The 17,090-nt window shown below is 34.1% G+C and overlaps 1 protein-coding gene across 4 annotated transcripts; it reads left to right on the top strand.

Annotated features, from left to right (window-relative positions):
• The first annotated feature begins 4,851 nt into the window (after positions 1-4,851).
• Positions 4,852-16,241, top strand: LOC128989929 (uncharacterized). 4 transcript variants are annotated; one of them, XM_054412079.1, is made up of 8 exons: positions 4,852-4,971; positions 5,935-6,033; positions 6,704-6,841; positions 9,458-9,564; positions 10,616-10,699; positions 11,372-11,395; positions 13,958-14,032; positions 14,597-14,827. In XM_054412079.1, exons 1-8 carry the CDS (start codon positions 4,966-4,968, stop codon positions 14,739-14,741), a joined length of 678 nt encoding a protein of 225 aa, XP_054268054.1. In that variant the 5' UTR covers positions 4,852-4,965; the 3' UTR covers positions 14,742-14,827. The 4 variants fall into 4 exon arrangements, with proteins under 4 accessions (XP_054268054.1, XP_054268055.1, XP_054268056.1 ...); XM_054412080.1 differs by lacking the exons at positions 13,958-14,032; positions 14,597-14,827 and adding an exon at positions 15,998-16,241; XM_054412081.1 differs by lacking the exon at positions 13,958-14,032.
• Positions 16,242-17,090: the final 849 nt, after the last annotated feature.

The raw sequence follows: 17,090 nt of genomic DNA, 5'->3' as shown, positions 1-17,090 counted from the left end.
TTGCCAAGTTTGATCAAAATATATTCATAAACAAGCAAACTACATTTGACAATATTGTCCATAAGAATAACATGGGAATTTTAAATTTACAATTTTTTTAATTTTCTCCGTTACTAATAATCGAACTAAATACTTTTATATACTAAATTATTTGTTTTTTTAAGCTCTTTAAAAAGGTCTAAAGAGAAATTGGGAAATTTTGTGTTTTGAGGGTCAAAAGTGAGAAAAACCAATTTTTACCCCATAAAACCCCCCGTAAAGCCCCGTTCCCATGGTCCGATCGTGCTGGTTCGCGAACTCATTCAAGTTTATCCCGCTTTACACCTTTAAACCAAATTTCATCAAAATCGGACAAAAATTACTCAAGTTATCGCGTTCACGGACGTATATATATATATATATATATATATATATATATATAAATATATACATATATAAAAATTTGAACGAATAGTGTTTTTGGCCTCTGGGGACATCAAAATGAAAAAGTAAATCGGTCCCGGGTCTAGGTCTTACCGTGCCACCTACGGTAATAGCTACTTCCCTATAGGGAAATTCGCTAAAAACTTAATTTAGATTTTATAAATATAAAACTAAACTATTATTCTATCAATTGTTCTAACATAAAAGTGTATGAAGATATATTTTACAAGAATATATTCAAGAAGTTAATTTGAATTTTACTACAATGTCCTATAATGTTGTTTTAGATTATAACACTCTCAATACCTGATGTTTTAAGTAATTTAACATAATGGGTATCATAATACTAAATGGCTCTGTACATACATCGTTCGTGAATCTCCCTTTCAGCACGGCTAAGAGTGTTGCAATTAGAAATTTAACTTCTTCACTCATCTTGTAAAAACTATATATTTACTAAATAATGACATGATTCGTAAAAAAAAATTATTTGCAGTAATTGTTTCCTCGCAATAACCAACGCACACACTAAACTAGAGGTCGCATCACGGATGTCGCCTCCAGGCTGTATAAGAATCGGCAGAGCGCACACGGAAGTTACTTCCAGCCTCTTACAAAACTGAACAAAACTAACAAATATAAAATAGTAGGGGTGAGTTTTGACCTTCACTCTATTCTAGGAATGAGGTGCGTGAGGTACAGTGACACACTGCCGAGTGCCGACACCACTCAAAATAATATAATCGCGGAAAATAAAACATCGCTGGAGGTTACTTCCGTGATGCGACCTCTGGAAGGTTAAGGTTTGATTCACACTGGTGTTCTTGAGTCTTAACCCAATTTAAAAGTTTAGATAGAATGTATCATAAATAACTAATGGTATTTAATTGGGACGAAAATTTTTCTCAGTGTGAAGCCAAACTTGGTATTACTGTATTTGAAGACATGCAATCCTAGCTAAAATATTGGAAGATATTCTGGTAGTCAACTATGAATTAGATTGAAACTCTCATCAAATACATAAACTGATTTTTTTCTTTAACTCATTACTAGCTGTTACCCACGGGCTTCACCCAGTTTGACCTCATAAGTTTTGCTAATAAAACTATCGATTGGTTAATTTAAGCTGAAAGTACCTGGGGACCGAGCTTTGCTCAGGGAAATCATTAGTTTACTCTGAAAGCATTCTTAGTATTGCAGATACATTAATCCATTCCCAAACTCCACACTGCTCCCCTTTACTACTTCCTTCACCACTCCCTAAGTCGTGGACCTGTTTCCCTCCCTTCCCATAGCATTTAAGGATTGTAGATACATTAATGTAATTGCCACAGACATAGTTCCCACACTCTGCGATACCAGCCTTTACTACTTTCTTCACCACTTCCTACGTAGTGGGCCCGTTTCCTTCCCTTCTCATAGCATTTTATGATTGAAGATACATTAATCTAACTGCACAGACTGTTCCCACACTCTGTGATGCTAAACTTTACTACTTCCTACGTCGTGGACCTGTTTTCATCTCTTTCCATAGCATTTTAGTATTTTTACCTAACCCGCCATGTTAAACTTCCCTATCCCAAGCGTGATGTATATAACTTTGTTACTTCTCGAGTGATGTAAAGTTGAAAAAAAACTCACTCGATGATGTAATGAAACCCATTTAAATAACATTGAGTGCTTAACTTAAAAAATATACCTCTATGGAGCCAACGACGTTCAACGCTAGAAATCAGCTGTGTGCTTGAATTTTATTGTTATGTTTTGAAGAATTTTCCTAACCTAGCTTTTGTTTGTAAATGAACGTTACTGTTAGAAAATGAGTGAAATGGATAATGAAAAATATTGTTTGTAACCTCCTGTATATTGTCGGGTCAGGTAAAATCTTGTAAGTTACACGTTACGCAAGAGCGTGTTTACATCACTTCGGTAAATTATGCAACTCGCTTCCGCTCGTTGCACAACATTCACCTGTGATGTAAAAACGCTCTTACTACACTTGTAAGGTAAATAGCTATAGTTACATTAACCTAATTGCCACAAACATTCCCCACACTCCGCACTGCTAGCCTTTACTACTCCTTTCACCATTTCCTATGTCATGGACAAGTTTCCATCCCTTCTCAGAGCATTTCAGTACTGCAGATACATCTAACTGCGACAAACGGTTACCAGTTCCCACACCCCTCGCTGTTCGCATTTACTTCTTCCTTCCCCTCTTCCTACGTCGCGGACCTGTTTCCCTCCCTCCCCTACGGCATTTTAGGATTGGAGGTACCTTAATCTAATCGTCATTAACAGTTCCCACACTCTGGATAGCTCGCCTTGACTACTTCCTTCACCACTGCCTACGTCGCGGACCTGTTTCCCTCCCTTCCCTACGGCATTTTAGGATTGGAGGTACCTTAATCTAATCGTCATTAACAGTTCCCACACTCTGGATAGCTCGCCTTGACTACTTCCTTCACCACTTCCTACATCGCGGACCTGTTTCCCTCCCTTCCCATTGCATTTTAAGATTGCAGATACCTTAATCTAATCGTCATAAACAGTTCCCACACTCTGGACTGCTCTCCCTTACTACTTCCTTCACCACTTCCTACGTTGCGGACCTGTTTCCCTCACTCCCATAGCATTTGAAATGAAATTAAATGAAATCTATATATTTAACACGTTCGCTGCTGAGCGCTAGATGCCGGGACGGCGCCAGTTGCTGAACTAACGCTCGGCCGCTGCGTGACATTGCCACCGATACACTGAATTACAGTAAAAACAACAGTAGTTATACTGGATGGCAATTTTCTGCAATAATACTGGCATTGGATATAGTACTAAGTGATTCTGATAGATAGCAGCACTACCCAGGTTACAGTCGGTAAAGTAGTGTCGCTATCTAGCAGGAAAGAGGTAAAACAAAGCCCTGTTCCAAACAACCCTGGTGGTGATTTGGGAAACTATATTTTTTATTGTCAGAAAAGTACGTCCCCACGAGCTGCAAAGAAATATAGAACGCTTGTGACATGCTGGCTTATCCATAGCAACGTTAAACAACAATGAACGGTGACGTTCTGGAACGTTCTTAGCTCCTGGCGCCGTGGCCCGGCTGACGTTCCGGAACGTCCGTAGCAGCGAACGTGTTAATACGCTAGGCATATTTTTCTCATAATTGTTTTGGAGGGGTGGTGCTACCGATCACCATGTTCAAGGTGTCGTTAGAAGAGTCTTAGCATGTAGTTTTGCCATCAAACAAAAACACTTTGGAATTCCATCAGGGCTCTGCCCCAGTGGCCTTCAAAGTACCCATGTTATTCTTAGGGAGAAAATGTTTGTTTGTATTTGAACAGATGAATACTTTGAAATTGACACTAATATTTGAAACAGATGGTTATACTAAAATTTTGCACAAAATCAAAACATAACAAAAAAAAACGTTCAACATAATGGAGACTATAAGATGTTGACCAGGACGGCCAATAGGAGGAGGCCGACAAACTTTAACTGGTAGACGCGAACGAAATACAAATAATACTATTGTCGTTGATAGCCGAATACAGCAAGCACCCTTCCGTGCTGGGATTAAGTGCCAATTCATGCCATGCAACGTGAAACCTTGTTAATCCCATTACACATGAGAAGGGACCAAATTAATGAAAATTTAGCACTTAAAGTAAGTAGAGATACCTATTTTCTCTTTTGATGGCTCATCTACAGACCAAGACCATTCTTAGGACACCCCTACCAACCCTTGGCAGAGCCCCAAGTCCACCATGTTTCTCTTGTAGAGTTTACAAAAACAAATAGTTTTGTATATTGAAGCGTTGTTGTACAAATAAAGATTAAGGAGAAAATTCAAGAAAAACTGTACATTTAAAATCCCCATGTTATTCTTATGGAAGAAAAAACCTGTTGTAGTTTGCTTGTTTAGGTATATTTGTTTATCAAATGTGTCAAATTTATTTATTTAATCCTGAACTCTATAATCCATTCACTTAATTTAGGGGGTTTCACGGTAAGAAATCTATTCTCTCCACTTGATCCTACCTTTAAAACAAAAGCTCAACAGCAAAACGTCAATCAGGGGCAACATAAAGATTAAGCAAAAATAAGTGGTGGTAGAACTTCATCAAACTAATACATTTGGTAATAATAAACTTCCCCGTGGAAGCAACCCTAAGTACTCGTTAAATCTTATGCTTTTATATATTGTAGAATAAATATGTCTTGTTTATGGAAATATTTGAGTTCAAATACAATCAGACAAATTGAAATTTGCTTAATCTGCAGGTTTGCTGGGGTGGAGGAATTTTTTATTTCAACCACTTTCAGAACACTACGGCATATGATAAATAAATATAATTTTAAAAATCACCTATTTGTCTGGGTCTAAACATTGTTGCAGAATAACAACCCATATGACCACTTAAATCCAAACATAAACATAAACATGATCAAATGACAAAACTTTTGAGTTTACACCATGAGAAGTCAAAATTTTTTGTGAATAACACCTACATTTCTTACAGTATGGTTAACTGACACATTATGATGGTAAGTAAATTATTTTATTTACATTGTATTGGAGTGTGAGTTTACTGATAAGGATAAATTAACTAACATACTGAAGAAAGACATCATAGTTGTGTCAGTTGAAACCACTTTGTTCCACACACTTTTCTATGCAAGATTACTGAGAAACAACAGCAAACAAATTAATTAAGAGCATTACTTTCCTTTCATACATTTAGAGAATTAAATTTTTGCTCATGGTTGTTCTAAATATTTAGTTTTTACCTTTTAGCAAATTTCCCACTAACTTATAGGGAATAAGCTATTACCGTATGTCTGTAACACCTAGACCCGGAACCAATTTACTTTTTCGTTTTGATGTCCACAGAGGCCAAAAACACCATCTGTCCAAATTCCTTTATATATATACATAATGTATCTATCAGCATAATAACTCCAGTAAATAGCATACTATTTTTATGAAATTCTGTACAAACATGCAAAACCTACATTTATTTGAAAGAGTTTGCAAACCATCATGATCGGGCCATGGGAATGGAATTTCACAGGGAGTTTTATGGGGTAAAAAGAAGTTGTTCCCATTTTTTACCCTCAAAACATAGAATTTCTTTGAATCATTTTGTAGAGCTTAAAAAATAAATAATATAAATATTATATAAATTAAGCTATTTAAATCGATTTGTGGAAATCAAATCATAGCCAAATGGGAATTCACTTAGTCTGCCGGTTTGCTGAGGCGGGGTAATTAAGTTATTCTAATGAAATAAAATCTTTTAATACAAAACAATTAGGTAGTTACAAAATTAGTAGTGTATTACGTTTGATTCAATATTTGATAAGAAATCAATGTGCAGGTTATCAATCTCTTATTTTCATTCAATACTTATTATATTATTATTAGAAAAATCTTTATTGTTTCAATATTACATAGAAATATTACATACTTGAACATATTAAAACGTACCTACCTAACTATTTTTCCAGGATTTTCAAGATGGATTGTTTGCGGCATCATTAGCTCTTTTCTATTCATTCATATTCCTGATATATTCCACAGTGGGAAATTTACTAGTTGGTCACAAGGTAAATATACATAACTTATACAATAACAATACATACATTACTCAACTCAAATAATAATAAATAATCGTAGCCTAGTGACAAAATAAAATAATCAAGTACTGTCATGTAGTCCTACAGGGTCGGACTGATGGGAACCCTAACAGGGTGTGCAAATCAGGTTGTGCTAGCTCCCCGGTAGAGGAGTTCGGTCTGGGGGTTCTGCCCCGTAAAATTTAAAAAATGAAGTCTGAAAATGTATATTTGATTTATTCTCTCACCAGGAAACAGTATGATTTACTTGTTCTGTTATAGCTGAATTTTTATAGGTTTCATTACTTCCTTACAAATCGTTCAAATCAGAGGGTGTGATTTTATCATTCTTTGCTAAGTCCCCGCCCCACTGCTCTTTGGCACTCGCGTTATTTATTTTTTGAGACCTTGAGTGATGGATGTATATTTTTAGTAAATTTAAAGCACTGATCTTTTTACTTTACATACTGTACAATAAAGCACTGTCTTGTCTGCTTTACACTTAAGGCTCTACCCACTTTTAAAGTAATAAAATACTCAAGAACTCATTGTCTATTCATGTTTGTACCCATCTTGTAATACGTTGATATATTTATATTTAATTTTTATTTATGTTCATATACGTTCTTATTAAATTTGTGTGAATTTTGTTAAATTACAGACCAGTAAGGCTGAAGATCTTCTCTACCCTTTTTCAAAAGACTTCAGACGCCATTTCGGGACTAGAGAACGCCCGTTCATGCTTTATGTCCTTTATTACATCATATTTTTTGTTTTGTTGGCTCTTTTCTCTTCACAGGTAAGAAATTTTAATGCTCTCTAACAAAACAGGTTGATGGTAGTAACAATAAAAAACAATGTTGGGCCATTCCACACAAATAAAAAAAATCTACTTTAGTTTAAACAAAGGTGCGATAAAATTTAGGTTTTGAGTTATCATATTTAAAATTTATTATGGTAATATGTAATACTGGTGTATTTTAAGTAAATGGAAACCGCCTTGTTGGTACTAGTATGGTAATTTAATTACATGAAAAACACCAGTTAGGTCCAAAAAATGCCAGAAACACCTTAAAAACAGAATGGATACAGTTATTTCCAGAAAAACCCAAAAGATTTGTTGGGTCATTGATTGTACTGACTGAAGAATACACTAAAATATACATCACAATGGAACGTTCCTTATCTGATCTATAAAATCCCAATTTCTTAGAATATATAGACGATAGGAATTAAAATAAATCCAAAACCTATTTTAAAATTACCAAACTAAATGAATTGTTGACTTAGTTCAAGTTGCTCCTAGTTGGACGCTAAGTTTGATGGCCCTGCTTGGTCTAAAGAGTAACAGGAAAGAACAATTTAAGATCAATATAATGTAATAATATTATACCTTTCACACGAAAAAAAAAACTTAATCCCCAAGACCTTGCTGGAGATTTCCTTGTTTAATTTCAATTGACAATGGAATGGCTGCAGGAAAATACGAAATATTGTATGATATTTTATGCCCACCACTGTGCTTCATTCTGCAGAATGCTGGTGTGAAAGTCTCAACATGTATCACTGTGTTTCAATTCTAAATTTAGTACATCTAATTATTTCCAAGCTTCTTATGAGTATAAGAAAAATAACATCACTATGTAGGTACAATTTGTACTCTCTGTAGCTTTTGTTTTATGTTCCTCTCATAATTTTATTTAACCTTTATCAGCCTTTGACAATGACATGTGGCACCACTGTGGAAAGATGTGAGGGCTTTTACTGTAAAATATTCAGTTTTAAGTAGGGATCTCAATCTTGGGATTAACGGGATTGCAAAATCTATGTTTATATAGATTTTTTTGTAAATTTGAGGAGTTTTACTTACGGAATATAAATAATACCCCCGCCGCAGCAAACCTGCAGACTAAGCGAATTTCAACTTGTCTGATTACATTTTTACTAAAATATTCCCAATTTAAACAACATTAGATTTAACAAGTGCTTAAGTTTGCTGCTACGGAGAAGGTAAAAAGTGTTTTTGATAATACGTCAATACTATAGAATGAAATAAATAAATTTGCCAAATTTTATCAATATATATCCATAAACAAGTAAACTACAACAGTTTTCATTTTCTCCATAAGAATAACATGGGAATTTTAAATTACACTATTTTTTAATTTTCTCCGTGACCGTTAGGCATACAATAGCGCTTCAATATACCGAAATATTTGTTTTTTTTAAGCTCTACCAAACGGTTTAAAAAGAAATTGCAAACATTTTTGTTTTTAGGGTCAAAAGTGGGAAAACCCTATTATTACCCCATAAAACCCCCCATAAACCCCCGTTCCCATGGTCCGATTATGCTGGTTCGTGAACTTGTTTGAATAAACGTAGGTTTACACGTTTGTACCAAATTTCATCAAAATAGGATAATTTTTGCTCGAGTTATCGTGCTAACGGACACACACACACACACATATATATATTCATATGAATTTGAACGGATGGTGTTTTTGGCCTCTAGGGACCTCAAAACAAAAAATTTAATCGGTCCCGGGTAAAGGTCTTACCATGAGTACTAAGGTAATAGCTTATTCCCTATATGGGAAATTCGCTAATAAACATATTTCAATTTATGTTTCATGCTTTTAGACGAATTGGATTTTCTATCTGTAAATGTTATTACATTATTCAAAAGTTAATTATAGTAGGTATATCCTATAAGTTATTTTGAGTTTTACTTTTGATATTATACGCAAACAACCCAATTCATGTGGCAAACATAACATGCCAATCGGTAACTGAAAATCTATCTTCGTATTTGGTTATTAGTGTGGTAATTAAATACTTTACAATACTAAATTACGTTTTTTGTACACACACTACTACATAAGCAGACCTTATATTGTTTTATTTCTGTCAGTCAACATAACATTTTTACGCTGCTACTCGTGATTCTTGCCATATTATATTTTTATCCTTATATTTTTATTTATTTAGTTTCCACATTAGTGTGACGTGTAGGCTACATGCCAGTGTGGTTGCCTGTTATTTTTATTTATTTATTATATTCTAGAGTGACATATTAATATTTATACACTGTAAATAAGAAACGGGTGATGAAAGTTCCGGTGAAATTGCGCAGTGGAACACTGATAAGGCCAGTTTAAAACATTAAAGGATCAATAAGGGGACTTCTTGCTAATTTAAAATGGCTAAATAGTTAAAAATAATAAAATAATATAATCCCGGGATCGGCCGTGATGAATTTCAAAATCCCGGGATTGGATTGAAGGCCCGGGATTGAGACCCCTATCTGTAAGTCTAATGTACGTATGAGAGTTATCCATCAATTTTTAGCACCTTATTATAAAGGTGTTGTGTAGTAACTTATAATTAAAGACTAAAATTTGGTCCTATTTCAAAGATAATGACTCTACGGCGCAGTTTCCGAACTTGGATAGACAAATTGATGGGCACAGAACCTCCCAGAGTTACCGTAGTGTCACCAGTGACTTCTCACACGTCTGTCAGGTAGAAAGAGAAACCTTGTTAAAGAAATTAACAACTGTCAGGTATAGATTGTGTCAAAAATGTAATCTAGAACCCTTCCCTCAACACTGTTGCTTTATTTTATACAGTTGTTTTGTACAGTCATCCCAACAATTAATTGCCGTTGGGTTAATTTAATACATACAGCGTCTAGTGGTGAGACTCTCAGTGCTGTTGTGAGCTTTTCCCTTACTCACACACCATCTTTCTAATTGACACAGTCATGATTAAGAGTATAAAGATGTAGACAGGTAAATATTTTAAGTGACACGTAAACAAATAAAATGATAAGATTGGAATAACATTGTGATCTGGAAAGAACATTTACCTATTGATACAACTAGACAATCCAACCCATGTTAAAGTTGTCACCATTAAAAAAATAGAAAACCGTTGTAGATGATGTGTGCTCCGACATATTGTGCTGATCCAAATTACTAATCTCTGTTAAATACAAGAACTTTTTACTAAGCCAAACTGGTTGAATGACTTATTGTGAGCTTCAACAACGGTTATCAACTATATGTGAGCCACTAAATATTAGGTACAAAATATAATTTTAGACACTTGCACATTCTGAGACTGTTTCACACAGTTATGTTCTTTTTCAAAAACAAATTGGCGACAGCGAGCTGGTCCATATAGATGGGATACAGTATATGTCTACTTCGTATCTAATATAATTAATGGTAGTAGTTAATGACAATAGGTATGATTATAAAAGGGTGAATGGAGGCAGTATGAAATATTGTATTTAAAGTGGATTTTCAGTAATAATACTATAGGTTGTGGATTGACTAAGATCTGCAGACAACTTATTAAAGAATCTACATAAAAAAATAATGAGAAAGTTATTTTTAGCTACTCTGTGTTGAGGAATATCCACTGTAGCTTTAGGTACTTTTGTGTTATGAGCAAGTAACAAATGTATTTATGAGTCATTTTGTTTCTAGATATCACAAAATCATTATAATGGACTAAATCAATGAAAAGTGTGATAAGTGACTATAGTAAATTTTATCTCATGTTACAGTGAACCAGAAGTGAGTGGGGGATCTACAAGTCAATTGGAAAGTGTATCTAACACTTCTGTTGCTGGAAAAAGTTCTAAATCTAAGTATGTACTTGTACTAACAAAATATGTACATTTGTATATCTAGCTCCTAGAGTAAGGTTGTGTGTGGTACCATAGATGAAGTGATGTAATACTTAATACTTTATAGGTGAAATTCTTAAAGTGTTTTTGAACTACAAGCAAATGCTATTACTATCCCATTTGCTTTAACAATTAATTCCGGTAAAATTAAATAAAATCATTTATTGTCTGTATAGCAAGTATTTTAACTAAGTATTCATCAGGACTTATTTTTCCTTAATCATATCTGTTGTTTGATTATTAGTCTTAAAATATTACCCAAGAAATCTCGTTGATGATTGTTTGAAATATTCCCTAAAAGTCATTGTTTCCAGATAGAGGTTACCCTAGCGACATTAATTTTATGCTTGCCTGTGTTTTCCATTACCTTGAACACCAGACACAATGTAATATAGACCATGAAATATATGTTAGTGTTCTGTAGGTAAATAAAAGTCCTAAATAACTATTTTGAATATTTCTTCTTCACTATTAAGTTATTTAAATGTGACCCTTTTATTAATCTATAGTCTTTTAGAGTGTGAAGGGCTCATTTCCCCATCATGGCATGAGTCATCATCCGTAAATTCATCATATCTTTTTTAGTTTGCTCTATAATGTGTTTTTATTTTTAAAAATTTGATTTATTTACAGGAAAAAGAAGACAATGAAAAAGAAGTAAGTAAAATTTTATCCCTCTGTCACTTATCAAAATTTTCTTATCAAATGCACCTTTTTTGTCATACCTATTTCAGCAAAACAGACATTTTAATACATGTGTTGCAGGTCTAAAGTAGCACGTTTTACTCCTAGTGTCCTACTTGTAGGGAGTAAAACACATTTTTAGTCCCTATAGGGTGTAAAAGTCAGCTGTTTGTTTTAAACACAGTTTCGAAAGTATGTATTGCTATTTTTAATTGGTTGTAGGTTATTGGTGCATTTTTGTTGACAAATCGATAATAAAATGTACAACTAACACAATATTAATAGTCTAAATGATTGAATCACTTACTAAACAGCTGCTTGTTTGCTTCAGCTAATTCAAAAACAAGCTAAGAAGTCGTTTTGAGGGGCTATCTTAACATGAATATTGTTGTCGTTTTCTAACTTATTTTGCTTAACTAATGGTATAATATAACAACAAATATAGTTCACCTCACATGCAAAACAGTCTTTTCAACCCCCTCTAATTTTTATTAAAACTTGAAAAAAGTCACCTTTCGCCCTAGTGATTAAATATACGAGGCTTGTCCAGAAAGGAAGTACCGTTTTGGAGGAAAAACATGTAGAGAATTTTTTTCCAACAACATTTATTTCAACAAGAAAGAAGATATCTTAAGATATTTTTCTACATAGTTCCTCCATTGTTTAGACATTTGTCGTAGCGAGGAACCAACTTTTCTATACCCTCTACACAGAAAGATGCCGACATTGAAGAGAAACATTGCCGTAAGCATTTTCGGAACCCAGCGGGAACACATCTTGCGATAACTCAAGCTATTAACCTCAATATTATGCAAAAGAGATTTTAAAATTTGTCGTAATTCATCAGAAAGCATTCTTATGGCGAAACGTCTGTTTTCACGAATTTCATCATTCACTTTTTCAAACAATTCCTGACTCACAACAGATGGCTGCCCGCTGCGAGCCTCGTCATGAACATTGGTTCGCCCATCATTGAATTGCCGAACCCATTTTCGTACCATTTCATCACTGATAACTTTTTCTCCATAAACTTCTTTAAGTCGGCGATGAATTTCAGCAGACTTCAGATTTCTTGTATTCAAAAAATGCATACAGAACCCACTTTACAGTCCGCGGGGTCATAAATTGTTTCAAACATTTTGAGTGTACACTAATAAATGTAACCCAACACAACTTTACAGTTACTGCGTCAGCTGTTTAACAATGAACCAAGGAGACTAGTGTGCATGTGCGTAATATCGTTTTTAACGCTGTGCCGGCGGTAGTACTTACTTTCTGGACAAGCCTCGTACTACTATAGTTTTATTATTTGACCATCTGAAGTCAAAACGGGAAAGGTTGTGCCAGATTACCAGCCAAACTCGACAAAAACTGTTATGAAAATCATTCAAAACATTTCAAAATGCATAAAGCAGAAGCTTCCAAATATGAGGGAACCATCCAGAAGTGCATTGAGCAGCAGCTAGGAAAAACACTCAGACCAAGTAGACTAACTCTATGTAAGCTGCAAAGCTGCAAGAGAGCCAGTAAACGTTAAAAAATGCTCAAAGAAGTATACATGCAACGGAAAAGGCAAGAAAACTTAAATTAGGGTGCAGAAAATGTCCATAACCCTCATGGATTTTGACATTCATAATCCATATAATGTTCATTATTAAACCGCAGATTTGTATTTCTTATGGACAAAAGTTGATCATTTTCCTATCATGACCAATACCATCTGAAATCTTGCTAAAAATTTGCTCTTGACAGATGTTGCTATACTTCAATCTAGGTCTATTTTATGCTCTTGAATGTGATTTTTGTGAAGCACCACACCACTGTTAGAAAATTGGCAGAAACGGTCATGATAGGACGGCTACCTGAAATTGGATAGCCTATCATTATCTTTTATAATAGGTTTTGATTAACAACAATGCATCTCGAAGTCCCTACCTAGAAAACATTTGAAAATAGGGGGAATTATTGTATTCAACGAAGCAATCAGTCACATGGTACTCTTATCATCAATAGGATTATTATTTCTACTCTTCTTTTTGACTCATTAAATGATTAAATGATGTTAAAAGTTAAAGATTTAAATAATTTAATCCTGTCTTAGTTAGTTAGCTCAATTGGCTTGTACCCTACAAAAGCAACCGTAGATTTCAAAAAGTTTTACCACCTAATATATGTAATTTAAATTTATCAGGTTATTTGTTCAATTTGTTTTAAAACGTATTTTGCCATAGTTTGAGTTCAAAATAAATACTGTTATTTTCTTGGTTTTATCTTGAAACTTTCCCTTGACCGTCTATGCCAGAACCTAATTAATAATTTTTTATATAGCTCTCTGCTTGCTACTCATTGGTGTCTTAAATTAAGTTATTTATCTTTTAATTCTTTATGTTGGATGGGACCACATATTTTACATTTAAAAATCCCTTGTCAGAAATGAGAAATCAGGCTTCCGAAGTCTTTTATTGTCCTTCAACATTTACAACAAATGCAATAGACAAAAGTCAACAAGTATTCAGCTATAACATGTTGTCCCAGGGAAGAAAATAAAAAGCCAAAAGCTCCCAGCGTAATGAGGTCTTCTGTGGTGGATCCTAAGAATCAAGTCATTCCGTGAGTTGTTTTTGAACTTAAATTCATTTTAATATGTAACATCCTCAATATTTGAACACATACTATTTGTTCAACAAACAAACCTGTATTGTGCTATACACAATGAAACACTTACTTTAATATATTTTTGTTTAAAAGGTAAATCAACGAATTATAGGCTACAATCTGTTTTTACTGACCTAGCCATTTGTAGAAATATTTCAAAATTCACAAATAAATATTTGTATTTTGTTGAAAATACAAATTCCAATCCAAAGTGTTCTTCATTTTTCAAAGTATAATCTGAAAGCATTCTTGAAAGTGGTGTGTGTATATTATGAATGCTTTCCTGTTTTCTTCAGTAAACACTCAGAGACTAGTCTTTACCTTCTGATGATTTTTACTTCTGGGAAAAAATTACGATGTCCTCAAGATATACTGTTATTTGTGTAGAGTAATAGGATCATGTAATAGTGTTCGTTCATTCTCTTTTGAAGAATCATCAAATTTTAAACTTTAATGTCAATGTAGTTTAAGAATTTATATACAAACGTTCTAGACTGACCAAACTCTTTCAACTTTCAGGCCTATTCCAAGACTTTCTGTAAGGGAAGACACATCTGAAAAGCTAAGTCGAGTCCTCTTAAAACTAGATTCCATTGATAATGACCAACATGATGATAATAAAACTACGCCTAGAACACCTCCAGACACTGTAAGATTCAAATAACCAACAACAACAATCATCAAATTTCTTCTTTCCCAAGTATTTTGTGTTACAAGTATATCCTAATAAATACAGCTACATACACAGATTTTTTCTAGTTTTTTTTCTTAGAGTAAAAAAAATGCCAAAACTAAAATTAATGCTCAATGCACATATGCATTAACAAAATGTGAGCAATTTTATTTATACTTAACAAGTATAGTTGATCATTATAGTCCAAACATAGGTTGTAAACTTTGGATAAATTTATATAGTTAGTGATAAAACCACTAACAAACAAAATCTGGGTTGAAAGTTGAGTTTTAAAATCTTCTGAAAATGACTGTAACCCTTGCTCATTTAGGTAATAGCACAAACTGTAAAGGAAGTATGCATTGCATTTGTCATGATCACATAAATGTGTAAAGTGAATTTGAATAAATAACTAAATTTGTGAAACCAGTATGAAACTTGCTTATTGGTTTTATTATTCAAACCAAAGGGGTTTCTTCAAAACCTGCAGGTTAATAATATTAGATCCAGTGCTTAAAAACTTTTCTTGCAGTAGACTATCAATTAAAACAAAAAAGTCAAAACATAAAATACAAGATGAAGCATGGTAAGTTTTATTTTGTTGGGGCAGTGCTGTTTGGGATTATGTACCAGGTGCAGTTCACTGCAGCTCTAACAACTTGATAATGTTTATGCAGTGATTTTTGTAATTTTAATGCAATTTATTTAACTAATTAGGCTTTTAAAAAAGAAATGGAGCTAATCTGGCTTATTTTAGAGCCCAGGGGCAATAAACTAACATAAAACAAAACAGCTTAACTCAACTACATTCGTTTAAAATGTTGGGATTATTAACCTTTATTTCCAAGTCTTTTAGCTGAAATAAAATGCAAGCGTGAAATAAAAAAAATGTCTCACATCACCCTAAAATAAATACTTAAATAAAACCTTAGTGCAATAGACTTCCTAAGAAGAGCTTTTGTGTTCATGGACATATTTGTACAAGGCTATATGTATAATTTAAACTAACAGTGTTTTTGGATTCTTGAAACAAAAAGAATACAGCAGTGACCAAAGCAAAGAGACCACTCACCAGCCCACTCAGTCCAGTCCTAACATGCAATAGTTGAAATACCACCGTATGAACCACCGCAGCGGTCTATGCATAGCACTGGTTACAGAAACACTTTAACTGACTTAACACTAAAACAATGTTATGATCTGTGCCCAAAAGTACTTACAAATGTAACAGAACTGGCCTGTTTTAGGTTAGTAGAGCGAAATAAACCAAGTGAAACAGATTCAACTGCATCTGACTCAGAAAAGTTAAGACCTTCAAAAGTCAAAGCTCAGCCTCAATTTAAAAAAAACAAGTATGTGGATAACCAAGACAGTAAAGATAGAAACAAGCGGTATCGGTACCCGATCGGTACCGGAGTAAGAAGCAGAAAGATGATGTAAGAGTATGAGTAAGAATGCTAGAAGTAAAATAGCCTACACAATTAATTGTATTCATGAATAGAATAAAACAGATCGTAAACACATCTGGTTGGGGTCATTGATGAGTTTAATTTTAGACAGTTGAGTATATATAAACCTATAAAACTTCTAAATACAATACAAAGTACTGGAGTAGGCAACTAGGTTTTTTTTTAAGTGCTATCATTTGAATAATTTGTGATTCTCAGATTTTAGACCAAAAGAACTAAGGCCTCTTTTATGCACAATGTTTTCGGTTGGGCAAAATCATTGGACAAAATCGTCGGGCGGAATCTTTTATGCAGCTTTCCGCCGAGCGGAATCTGCTGGTTTTTTATAATGCCCACGGTGGGGTGTGCCAGTGCTGCCAACTTTGTTCATTTGGCCATCATAAGTCATCCAAGATGGACCCTTGTTTATTGGATTTTAACCTATTTGCAGTGCTCGATTTACGAGGGAACGCGAAAGAACGGAATTCCGTTACCTCCCTTTTGGGAAGATAAAAATATTGGCATAAATAGGTACAAATCACATTAAAAATAGGTTACAGTTCCGGCACCTCATTTTATTACAAATTGAGCACTGCCTATTTGTTATCAATTATCAATTAGTTAAGATGGGGACGCCACTATGTGCGTATTTTAACCCAAATATGAGTGAAGGATGAGTGTAGGATGAGTGGCGCGATCTTGTAGTCTTGTTAGTGACTAAGGCCGACATGTTCCTTGTGTGAAGAAAAATATACTGCGAGGAAGGAGGAGTTGAGCTGTAGACCCGGTGAATCAAAGTTGTAGAGTGGAATGGGCTTTCACGTTGTGCTGGGTAGTTATTGTATTATTCCAATGATTTAAACAAAAATGTAAACTTAAGTATGCTTGTCCT

The sequence above is a fragment of the Macrosteles quadrilineatus genome, unplaced genomic scaffold, assembly GCF_028750875.1.
Source record: "Macrosteles quadrilineatus isolate MER2022 unplaced genomic scaffold, UCM_ALF_1.0 Scaffold_3__2_contigs__length_128488019, whole genome shotgun sequence".
In the NCBI taxonomy this organism is placed as follows: Eukaryota; Metazoa; Arthropoda; class Insecta; order Hemiptera; family Cicadellidae; genus Macrosteles; species Macrosteles quadrilineatus.
Note: the sequence above shows the minus strand (reverse complement) of the source record. Positions and strands in the feature narration are given on the sequence as shown.

Coding starts and splice junctions, on each gene's coding strand:
- LOC128989929 (XM_054412079.1), top strand. Junction 6,842..9,457: donor TGGCTCTTTTCTCTTCACAG/GTAAGAAATTTT, acceptor CCTATTTCAAAG/ATAATGACTCTACGGCGCAG. Junction 9,565..10,615: donor ACTTCTCACACGTCTGTCAG/GTAGAAAGAGAA, acceptor CTCATGTTACAG/TGAACCAGAAGTGAGTGGGG.